Source organism: Rattus norvegicus, chromosome 3, assembly GCF_021556685.1.
Source record: "Rattus norvegicus strain SHRSP/BbbUtx chromosome 3, alternate assembly SHRSP_T2T, whole genome shotgun sequence".
NCBI classification, from domain to species: Eukaryota; Metazoa; Chordata; class Mammalia; order Rodentia; family Muridae; genus Rattus; species Rattus norvegicus.
In genome coordinates, this window is record NC_141536.1 from 64,405,049 (window position 1) to 64,417,086 (window position 12,038).

General features: G+C 38.6%; 1 protein-coding gene across 2 annotated transcripts in view; it reads left to right on the forward strand.

Annotated features, from left to right (window-relative positions):
- The first annotated feature begins 251 nt into the window (after nt 1-251).
- Nucleotides 252-12,038, forward strand: part of Dnajc10 (DnaJ heat shock protein family (Hsp40) member C10) — a 39,899-nt gene continuing 28,112 nt past the window's right edge. Inside the window, 8 exon segments of one of the 2 annotated variants that reach the window (NM_001106486.2) lie at nt 252-365; nt 1,720-2,070; nt 3,406-3,568; nt 5,409-5,459; nt 9,330-9,412; nt 9,662-9,793; nt 10,279-10,372; nt 11,298-11,375. In NM_001106486.2, coding sequence (NP_001099956.2) covers nt 1,867-2,070; nt 3,406-3,568; nt 5,409-5,459; nt 9,330-9,412; nt 9,662-9,793; nt 10,279-10,372; nt 11,298-11,375 — 805 coding nt within the window. In that variant the 5' untranslated portion in view covers nt 252-365; nt 1,720-1,866. 2 annotated transcript variants of the gene reach the window in all.

Genomic DNA, 12,038 nt, shown 5'->3' on the forward strand with positions numbered 1-12,038 from the left:
CCCTGGCAACGGGACCGGAAAGGGCGGGCTTCACACCCCTTCTTCCGCCAGCGGTTGACGACGGCCGCAAAATGTCTGTGGGCCGCGCTGCGGGATTCTTTTCTATCTCTGGCTAGGAGCGGGACCGGCAGCCGCACAGAAGGCCACGTCAGCCTAAGCGGTCCCACCCGTCCCACCCGGCTGGCCGCTGTCTGGCCTTTTCCTAGCCCCCTCCCGCCTTTCCCACAATGCCCCGCGTCAGGCCCCGCCCACCGGCGCGACGGGAGCGGCAGAATTGCAGCTGCGCGCGTTCGCAGTAGGCGTCCGGTCCTGCCGGCTCCGGGGCTAGGCGGCCTAAGGATGGGACAGTAGCTGAGGACGCCGAGGTGGGCGCGGGCCGGGCCCCACGCACCGCGGGGACATCAGGGAGAGAAGGCGCTAGATAGACCGCATCCCACCGCCTCGGTGCCCCATTGTACCGGGTTCTGACTGCCCGCTTCTGCTCTCCCTTTCTTACTCGGGTTCTCTCTCCCTGGTCCGATCTGTGACCTCTGACGCACCCTCGCCAGCCCGGTTCCCTCTGTCTTTCGCCTCTCCTCCATCCCGCTCTGGAGCGATGGCAGCATCCATCATTAACATTGCGTTTACCTGCAGCCTCACTGGCCCCGGTCTGTTCAGTTATTCCCAGGCTGCCTGAGAAACCCACCCTAAGCCTAGGGACACCTTATCCCAAAGTGCTCATTGAGATTTGTTCTTCATTTGTTTTCCTTCCTGATGGTTGTCAGTCTGGATATTTCTGTTTTTTTCTTTCCGTATATTTTACAAAGGTATTTGTAGGGCTGGGGAGGGGGGATGAAAAGGGGGAGGTAGAAGTGAGATGAGGCCTGTTCCCAGGTAAGGAGGGATACTTAGAAACATATCTGGACTTAAATGAAAAAAGTTAAAACTGAGAATGTTAGGGAAGTTAGATCTTTTTTTTTTTTCCCTCAAAGCATTTTAAGATATCAAAGAGTACTAGTTTAGCTGTAAGGTTAATGCTAGGGTTTTACCCTCAAGCGTGCCTGGTTCTTCTCGTCTTTGTTTTCCTATTTTTTGCTTACTCCAGACAGCTTTGCAGTGAAATTGCTCTGATTTGCAATTCTTCTTCCTTTTTTACTATAAAATAACTAATCTTGGTGCTAACACTTTAGGAAACTTGTGACTTTTTTACGTTATCTATCTTTATACTGATGTTCTTAAACAATTACGTGAAAGGTACAACCCTCTTGGAGAAGCTTCATGCTTCCTTTTAGTTCCTTCAAAGGCTTTCTCTGCAAATGAGATTAGATTTAAAAAGGGAAATTGAACAGCTTTCCAGGCCTGGAAGAGACTGAAAGGGAAGGGGAATTAGAGAAGGGTAACTTGCTGGGAGAAGAAGGAAATACTGCTGATTCTTATCCTGGTAGTATCTTATTGACCAGAGCCTTTCTGTCTCTGTCTGTCTCTCTCCCTCTGTGTGTGTGTGTGTGTGTGTGTGTGTGTGTGTGTGTGTGTGTGTGTGTGTATGTGTGTTTATTGTAAGCTAGGTAGCTATCTACTACTAATTACCAATATAGAGGCAAGGATCCTGGAGAATAGGTGTTCAAAGCCAGTCACAGAGACCTTCAGTGCAGACTGTATTGCTGACCGTGTCACTTGGCAAATCCCGTTATAAATGTTCAGGTTGAAAAGTATTTTAACTGCCTGGTTTGCTCTCTCTAGGTTAACATTTCTGAGCTGTGTTCCGAGATGCTTGATTGACCCTTGAAGTAATGTGGACAGAGATTCTCACATGTGTTTATTATAACCACCGGACCCAGCCTTGTATCTTAATGTTCACATAAGTCAGAGCTTGCATAAGAGAAGAGAATGGGAGTCTGGTTAAACAGAGATGAATTTATCAGAGACGTGAAGCGGATAAGTCTCTGTCTTCTAGTACTGTATGTGGTTATCGTGGTGGGCACGGATCAGAATTTTTACAGTTTACTTGGAGTGTCTAAAACTGCAAGCAGCAGAGAAATAAGACAAGCCTTTAAGAAATTAGCACTGAAGTTACATCCTGATAAAAACCCGGTAGGTAAAATTTCTCTTTTAAATACCTGATTACTTTGCCATATCTCTATTTTAATTATTTTTAAATGAGCATTTGATATGCTTACGCATAATGCCTAAAATTATGATTGGAAACTGTAGATATAATTCAGAAGTAGAGCCTAGCATGCACAAGGCTTAGGGGTCTGATCCCCACCACCTAAAACTAGTAATTCATCTGTCAAAGTAAAACCAGGAGAAGCAAAGCACAGTGATTTCTGTCGGTATCAAATTCGGTTACCTCTTCTCTGTAAGCTGATTCCCAGCAGTAGAGGCTCTCACCCCAAGGCCTATCTGTGAAGCGGTGCTCACACTAGAGTGAGTGAAGAACACTAAAGTGAGTGAAGAACAATAGAGACAAATCTGCCCTCAGGACTCATGTCCTGCAGATGTGACAGCAGTAGCTAGTTACAGTGTGCTTTAACTTTCACTCTTTTGTGAAAGTTAAACTTTTGACTTACAAACTTATAAATGAAAACTTGAGAGCTCCAAATGGATTTCTAGTTGTAAATATTTGATTGTGTACCACGAATCTTTAAAAACAGATTAATTTTCAATGTTATGGAATTTAAGGGTTTTTTTTTTCATTAATTTTTACCTTGTCATATGAAAGGACATGGTGGAGATAATTTTTGAAGTAGAAATTTATAAATGAAATTATTTTGTTCAATTACATAATAATTACATTATAAACTCTTAGTTAATTATCTTTCCCAGACATCTATCTGTACTATATTAAAAGATCTGTATTATATTTAAAGATTTGTTCTTATTGTTGTTTTACAAGTTTTGTCTTAAAATTTCCAAGTGTGATTTCCAGAAGCCAATTCTGGGAAACAGTAAAAAAGTAACATTTTTCAGTCCAGTTTTGAATTTTGTTGGTATTATTTCTTATTTAATAAACTGTTGCATTGAAAAACACATTTTATGTTGAGTCTCAACTGGGAACATCACCATTGTTACAGAAGTAACACATTTTGGAGTTAGCCTTCCAGGGGTTAGTTTTTTTCTTAGTTACAGTTTTTTTTCAGCATTTTCTACAAGATAATTATTGATCTTTACCCATTGATCTTATTTGGATACTTTATATAGAAATGAGAAACTGTGTTGCCAGAGCTGTCAAGCTTTTCCCGTTTTGAAAATCTGCTTCCTTAGAAGGACTTCCTTATTTCATCTTGATGATTCATGTTCTTTTTTCCCGCCCTGTTTTCTGCTGGTGTCTAGAATTCAGGAATCTCTGGGATCAATTAAAGCTATTTTGCTAAAAGGATTCAAATTGTGCATTTGAAGTAACTATAGCATCTCATTTTTTAACAGAATAACCCAAATGCACATGGTGATTTTTTAAAAATAAATAGAGCATATGAAGTACTCAAAGATGAAGATCTGCGGAAAAAGTATGACAAATACGGAGAAAAGGGCCTGGAAGATAATCAGGGAGGCCAGTACGAGAGCTGGAGCTACTACCGCTACGACTTCGGTAAGGCTGCATCACTCCTGCGCTCTGCACTGTCTCCCCTCATCTGTGCGGTAAGGCGGCATCACTCCTGCGCTCGGTGCTGTCCTGCGCTCGGTGCTGTCTCCCTCACCTGAGCAGGACTTGACGCTCTGCACCTCCAAGCTGTCTCCCGGCCCGAAGCTTTTTTTTTTCTGGAGCTGGGGACCAAACCCAGGGCCTTTCACTTGCTAGGCAAGCGCTCTACCACTGACCTAAATCCCCAACCGAAGCTTTTCTTAATATGAGAAAAAGAAAGATTATTTTTGTTCTGCTATTTAGTTTATGTATTTCATGTATGTTTCTCTGATGAGTGTTTTCTAATATACTCTGAAGTTGAACTGAAAAGGAAGTGGGTTGGTATTCAGAAATTACTGTACGTAGATGAGAGTACATTGGTCAGATTATACTTAATATTCTTATGTATGGTTCCTGTTAATTTAGCAGTGTTTTGTGCTGTATGTTGCATTAGAAGTTAACTATTGAAGCTTTTCAAAACTTTGAAGAAGATTACATGTTCCAAGAAAGCTAAACTTTTTTAAGTATAATGGCAGCTTGTCTGGTAGAAGCCTTGTCCTCCTTTGTGGCTCCATTGTTGATCATGATTTTACATGGTGACAAGAATAAACAAAAAAGCAAGAGGAGAGGGGGGCACAAAGGAAAGAAGGGAAGGCGGAAGAAAAGATAGAGGTATGGTCACAGAACCAGTGTTTCCTGTCGTCACTAGTTAGCTTCCAATGCAGGTAAGACCTGACGTGCTTTTATATCAGAATAAAGAAAATAGATTAAATTCTTATCTGCAGTTTACTCAAGACTTGATTTGCTTTTGAGAATATTTAAATATATTACCTACTGACTTTCTCCAGCTAGACCTGGTTTGCTACTTAAATAAAAGTTTATTGGAATACACTTCTACTTATTTGTTATATATGATCTATGACTTCTATAAGACTATAAGGGTAGAATTGAATGTTTAAATTAAAAACAAAAAACACCACAGAAACTTTGTCCTATAATGTCCTATAAAGTTCAAAATATTTATTTACAAGTGACCTCTGTAGAAAAAAAAATGTGCTATTTGTACTTTATACCCATTGTTAATGTTACTTGGATATTAGGTAGTAATGAGGACTTTTCTCACATTGAGTTGAGCCACAGTAAATAAATTTATACTTACTACTAAGTATCTGCTTCTGCAGATTGTATAGGCATAGGATTTTAAGCAATATCACGTATTTTAAAGTGATACCCTAGATTAAATAGCATGTCATCTTGAGGAGAAGTTAGGTGAACGGTACATAAGAATTTGTGCTGTTTTTGCAATTTCTTTTTTAAAGGTTTATTTATTTATTTTTATGTATATGGGCCCACTGTCACGATCTTCAGACACACCGCAAGGGGGCATCGGATCCCATTACAGGTGCTGTGAGCCACCATGAAGTTGCTGGGAATTGAACTCAGGTTCTTTGGAAGAGCAGCCAGTCTTCTTAATCTCTAAGCCAACACTCCAGCCTGTTTTTACAACTTCTAATGAGTTTGTGGTTATTTTTAAAAGTAGCAAAACAAAGCAGGTGTTTCATATGGGATTGGAGAAGGTGATTGGGATCCTAATCCCTCCCTGTGGAGAAGTGCTCTCAGCCAGAGTCCTCGGTGGTTGTACTTGCCATTGCCTTTTCTCTCAATTGATGTGTAGTTTTCAAGTTTGAAATTCAGTGTAACTATCTGATTTTTTCGTATAGCTAAGGCAAGAGTGAATAATCTTTTATGTAGTGATTTGTTACAATGAAGTTTTAATTTTATGATTTTTATCCACTTTTAAAATTAGGTATTTACGATGATGATCCTGAGATCATAACATTAGAAAGAAGAGAATTTGGTAAGTTTATAGACTTTCTGAAAATACATTTATCTCTTACCCAAAACTCACAGGTCTAAATGTAATCAGCAGTTAGAAGAAATGACCTACATGATCCATTAAACTTTTCAGTGTTTCGAAATAAAAGCACCAGCATAGGGCTAGAGCAGCAGTTCTCAGCCCGGGCGTAACAACATTTTTACAGGGGTCGCCTAAACCCATCTGTATATCAGATATCCACATAATTCACAGCAGCAACGAAATAATTAAAATAATTGTATGGTTGGGAGTCACCACAGCATGAAAGATTGAAGGATGAGGAAGACCTACTGGCTAAAGAGCTCGCTCGGGGGTTAAGGGCCTTCTGCTCTTGCAGAGGACCTGGATCCAATTCCTAGCATCCACATGGTGTCTCAACCATTGCTAACTATAGTTTCAAGGATTTCAATGCTTTGCAGAACTATCACATACATCAAATAAAATTTTAAAAACTTTAATACTTCTTAGCCAGTACTTAGCAAGATGCCTAAATATGAATATCAAAAAATAAAAATAATGCACAGTTCAGGTTTAGATTCTAGATTATTCTAAGTTATTTTGTTGTAAACTTGCAACAACAAAAAAAGTGCTATTTCAGAACTTTTGATTCTTACCTTTCACATAAGTGGTTATTGTGGAAGAGGTTGAGTGTTCTATGTGATGGGTGGTAAAATGTCCTACTCTCTGCTCATCAAACTTTAGACCCTTCTGTACAGCTGTATGATCTTTTCTGCCTTGTGTGTGTTGTGTGTGTGCCTGGTGTGTATCTATGTATGTGTGTGTGTTCTATGTTTATGTGTGCCTGGTATGTATATATGTATGTGTGTATTCTATGTTTATATATGCCTGGTGTGTGTGTGGGTGTGTGTGTGTGTGTGTGTGTGTGTGTGTGTGCGCGCGCACATGTACATGCATGCACATGGGTTTGGGTTTGTGTGTCTGGAATTGACCCTAGAGCCTCAAGCACGCTAGGCAAGTACTCTACTTCTTCTGTTCTACTTCAAAATGAGTTGTACCCAGGAGAATTCCAGTTCTAGTTTGCTATATTATAATCATACTTAACTCTAAAACAAAATGCTAGTTACAAAAATATATATGTGTTTTGTGTTATTATAAAAGGTGTACAGTTATTAGATTTTTAAGTAGAGTTCCTTCTAAGCAAAGATTGTCTCTTTTACTTTTTTATTATAGGTAAATTCTAATTTAAAGTGTGGCTAACTATTTAATATGGTGCCATTTATAAATTATATATATATGAATATTTCAACATTTTTCCTACAAAAGAAATAGGAGAACTCAATTTGTTGCCAGATAAAACTAATACCTGTATCACACTGTATGTGGTTATGAGGCTCTGTAACTTTTTCTATGTGGTTCTTAGTCTGACTCATCTCATCTATAAGTGTTACCTTGTGGATCATTTGTGGTAAGGAAACAGGAGATCGCATATAGAATTAGAGGAACTGATCCAGACCTGCAACTGACTGCTCTGTGAGACCACCAAGAATAAGACTTTACTAAGATTTATATTGCAAATGAATTTATAATTTTTCAGATGTCACTGCCTCCTAATTAGGTCACTTAGAACCCCAAATGATAATTTTAAATTCAGCCATGAAACCCTAGAGATAATTCAGTGATAGTTAACTAATACTAGCTCTGTTCCTCACGTCAGTAGATTGTGTTAAGGTGATCCTGACATTTTAGTTCAAGAAGTGGAGAGAAGATGACAAATGTGGGTTATAGAGACTATTCCATGTTTCCTATTGGTTTGAGTTATTTAATCTTTCAATAAATAGAATTGTTTTTTAAATGATGTGTGTATTCTTAGTGACGTCTGGGATGTCCCCAGTACTCTCAAATCAGTTCTATTTAGATAGAACAGAAATGGTCACATGCTGTGCTGTGATCATGCCCTAGTTCATCTCTACTTGCAGAACCCTTCCTCAGTCCCATTAAGTCCTTTTATACTTCTGGCTGATTAGTCCATTGAAATCTCACCCTTTCTTGCCCCTCGGGCATCTCTTCTAGCATTGGCCAGTACTGGCTGAGTTCCTCTGACCCATGTATTGGCATTGGATTCCCTTACTATACCTGCCTCAGGCCTTCAACATAGGTCTTTATTTTGTCCCGTTTCCAGTTGTTAGTACTGAGAAAAGTATCCTAAATCACACAGTTCACTTTTACCAGGAAAGGAACCCCCAGATGTCCGACGTGAGTCCAGTGGAGATAGTAGTGTTCGTCAGCTCTTGATTTCAAACCCGTCAGGCTCTTTCCTTCTGTGAGGAGTCCTAGTTTCCGTTAAGCATAAGCATGTTATCTTTTTCTCTGTCACAGTCCAACAGTACATCGGTTGTGATCAAGTTCTAGGCCAAGTAAGGCCACAGTTCAGCATCCTTTTGAAGATGGCTCAAGAAAGAGGAACTTAATATAGTGCTATATTTTCTGTACTAGTAGAAGCTATGGTACAGATATTATTAGATATTCTGGCTTTGCGATTTTAAAAAATATGCATTTTTAAATATTCTTGTTCTGTTTTCAGTTACTGAGTTAATATAGAAGCATTTCATTGTACTATTTTACTATACTTTTAAAAATATTTTTAGCCCAGCACAATGGTCAATCCTGTGGGCCCAGCTTCTTAGGAAGCTGAGGCAGAAGGACTAAGTTCCTGCCCAGATTAGACAGCATAGCAAAACTATATTTGTTTCTAAATCTAAGTAAATAAATGAAAGTATATTTTTAATCTTACTACTCCATAGGCCGTGAGAACTGAGGAAGTACTTATTGCCAGGATTAGAAGTGTTTCTGACTCAGGGATACACACAGCAGTAGATGCTCTTTCTCGTGTATTTATAATTCATAGGGTGATCTCTTTCTATTGAGGTTTTCATTAACTCTGGTGAAGACTTTCCCTAAATTAATACCAGTTGCTGGTCTAAGCCAACATAACATTTGTTGAGATCATCTAAGTAGTTTAACACATCTTCAACTTTGCTAAAGAATGACTGAGGAAAGTCCTGTTATGCACTCTCACCTGCAATGTGTAGATGAACTGTTTATCCACAGAAATGCCTTGCCACTGAAATGTGTTTCTGCGTGGTTTCAACTAACCAGTCAGCTAAGCAAAATAAGCATGGTACATATTTCCTAAGAGTTAGGATTTATGAACATTTTATTTTAATGTTTATTCAAATCACTGACAGCTTACTTGAGTATTAAATGCTATGAAGACTCTTAAAGCAAATCACCCTCACATTTTTTCTGGATACTAGAGTGATCCTTGCTTAAAATCGTAAAGTTTGTCATCATCATGTCATTCTATAGTTCTATGCCACTGGCTAGGTATTACATGTTGCTCAAATCTATGTTAGGAAAAATATGTACTGATATTTTAAGATGCGGAATTCTTTACCTTGCATTCTTCAGTAACATGCTTTCAAAGGTAAAGATCTTATTTAGGAAAAGGATTTAATTTTATCACTGTAATCTTTACTCTGTTATACAGGTCACTAGCACACACCATTCATTTCAGTAGTCCCAGCCAGAGGCAGGAGGATCCCTGTGAGTTCAAGTCAAGCCTGGTCTTTATAGCAAGTTCTAGGCTACCAGGGTTATACAGTAAGACCCTGCCTACAAGGCTGCTACTCATTCAAGTATAGACTTAGGAGAGGTTTGTAAAAGTTACAAGGCCTTGATGTTTGAAAAAAATACTACTAGGGAAACCACAGAAATAAGGGCAGTGTGGACTATTTAGGACTGATTTTGTTTTTCATTCTGATCTTAGCAAAATGGTCTGTGATTGAAATATGCTGTAACCCTCAGTAAACCGTATGGCTTATGTGCTTTCAGATGCTGCTGTCAACTCGGGAGAACTGTGGTTTGTAAACTTTTACTCCCCGGGATGTTCGCATTGCCATGATTTAGCCCCCACTGTACGTATGTTTAATGTCCAGCTATTAAAGCCTTTTTCCTAGTTGATGTATTATTTGTGCTTCCTTTTTCTCTTATTGTAGTATGTTGGAAGTTATTTTGTATTAGTAACTGACTATGAAATCACTATCAAATACTTTTCCCATATATTTTATTTAGTAAAACTCTCCTCCTTTAAAATTATATAAAGTGAGGTATGTTCTAGAGAAGAAACATTACCGAGAAACACTTGTTTTCTTTTTCTATTATAGTGGAGAGAATTTGCTAAAGAAGTGGATGGATTGCTTCGAATCGGAGCTGTCAACTGTGGTGATGACCGGATGCTTTGCCGAATGAAAGGAGTCAACAGTTACCCCAGCCTCTTCATCTTTAGGTCTGGAATGGTAAGGGATGTCTGTGTTTTTAAGATTTGTGAAACTTTATAACCAGCTAAATACTAGAGAAAACAATATGTAAACTTTTAGTCTGTTTTCTGCTTTTTCTTCTTTTAGGAGCTAATTTATAATAAACTTTTTTTATTACTTTATGAAACTTTTTAAGGACCATCAGTTCCTGTCATAGAGGTTATTTAATGCGCATACCATGTTTTATGGTTTGTGATGTATTTTAGGCACTGTCTCGTGGGATAGAAAGCTCTAATCTCTTCCTTTTCCCCAATTTCCGTTGATGAAACTGAAGCTAAAATTGTTACAAATGGTACAAAAGAGTATTCTGTATGGTCTGTACTGTCAAAGCTCTCTTAAGTATTATTTGTAAATACACTGTAATTTAAAAATAGAACTTCCTGCATTATTCAGAATCTTAAGTACAGGTATTTGGTAGACTTTCGCAATGAAAGAGTTAAAGATGTTTTTATGAAAACCAACAGGCTGCAGTGAAGTACAACGGGGATAGGTCAAAGGAGAGCTTAGTGAGCTTCGCCATGCAGCACGTCAGGACCACAGTGACAGAGCTGTCAACAGGTGAGGTGTTCCTAACCGTGGGGTTTTCTGTGATGTTTTGAAATCAGTGCTTTGAATTTACAATGCTAGTTGTACAATAGGGTCACGGTAATGCTGTTTTGAAGTATCTTTATCTGTGCTTCCTAGAAAGGAAGTGTGTCACCGCTCAGGTTCCTGATGACTTATACTTGAACAGGCTGGTTGGGTTTACATAAGGACTACTGCAGATCAGGCGTAGAGGGCTGTGAGCTGGAGGAAATGGCATCCTTAAAACAGCTGACTCGGCAGTGAGGCAGCGCCTGCTTCCACGGCCACTGGCAAAAAGTTCATTTAAAGTTCAAAACCATTTCCAGTGGTGGATTTTAATTCACCAAGTGATTTTAGATTGTCTATTTGAAGTGTCCATGAGACACTTGCTAGCTAGAAGAATGTCTTACTCATTTGGCACCAGCTGTGGTTTAGGAACTGTTCTGCACTGTGTTTGCCGGGAGAGCATGCGAGCCCACTTCACTTCAGCAAGCAAGATGCTAGTAAGCAGCTGAAATGCAGTCCGGTGACTCACGCTTAGAAACTATCGTAAAGGATATGGAGTAAGCCAGGGTTGGAAAAGAAAGGCTACAATATACTTCCTTAGAGAAAACATAACTAGTGTCCCATTGCATTGAGTAGGAAAGCCTCAGAGAACACTGGGTGTTTGGAAATTGTCAATTCTTTCCAAATCTAATGGAGAGCAGTGGAATGCAGTGACCTTGTGTGGAAGAACTGCTGGCCAATAGACAGGCAAAGCGAAGGTTAAAAGGGACTTTTCTTATGTTTGAATTTTCTTAGTAATTGTTGTCTTAAAAATAGTAATATTTAGAGGGGACTGGAAGTAGTTAAGTTTGGAAAGAAAGAAATACCAATTTGGAAGAGTTAGATGTACTCATAAATTTTACTTTCTTTAAAGGAAATTTTGTTAATGCCATAGAAACTGCCTTTGCTGCTGGTATTGGCTGGCTGATCACATTCTGTTTTAAAGGAGAAGGTAATTTTGTCTTTTTGTTAGAATAAAAACACTAACATCTAAATTTAGAGGATAATTTATGCTGCCGAACTTGATTTTTATTATGTCAGTAATCAGTTATTTCAAAGTATAATTTAAGCTTCAGAAGCATTTACTTAATAAATGTGTCTTTACACATAACAATGAAATTAGTAATATGTAAATGTATCTTTATAACTTCCTATTAGTGGACGGGTTTTTCAGCCTAGTTATTCTCAGGATGCATTGTACCTCAAATAGCCAAAGATAAACTGGGCACTGTCCAAAGTAATTAATTGTATCAGCTACAATTGCTTCCAAAATAGTTTTTAGAAATTTAGATTCTGAAAGTTACATATATAAAATTGTGTCTGCCTCATTATTGATAATAGATAGTCTCATTTCTAAGGGTCTTTGTGAGTTGTTTAAAATTCAGTGTCCTGCATACCACACGAGTAAGATCAGTGAACAGTAGTTCCAAATATTACAAAACAGCCCCATTGTTAGTACTTTTTGCGTCTGATCCCAATGTGTGCATTCTTCTTACTCATCACCTTTTTACTTTTGTGTCCATTGCTGGGGATATATTGTTTTACGACTAAAAAAAGCCATTCACCCATCCAAGACCTATGTTAGGAAAACATGGCCTTGAAACCCAGGGGTTCT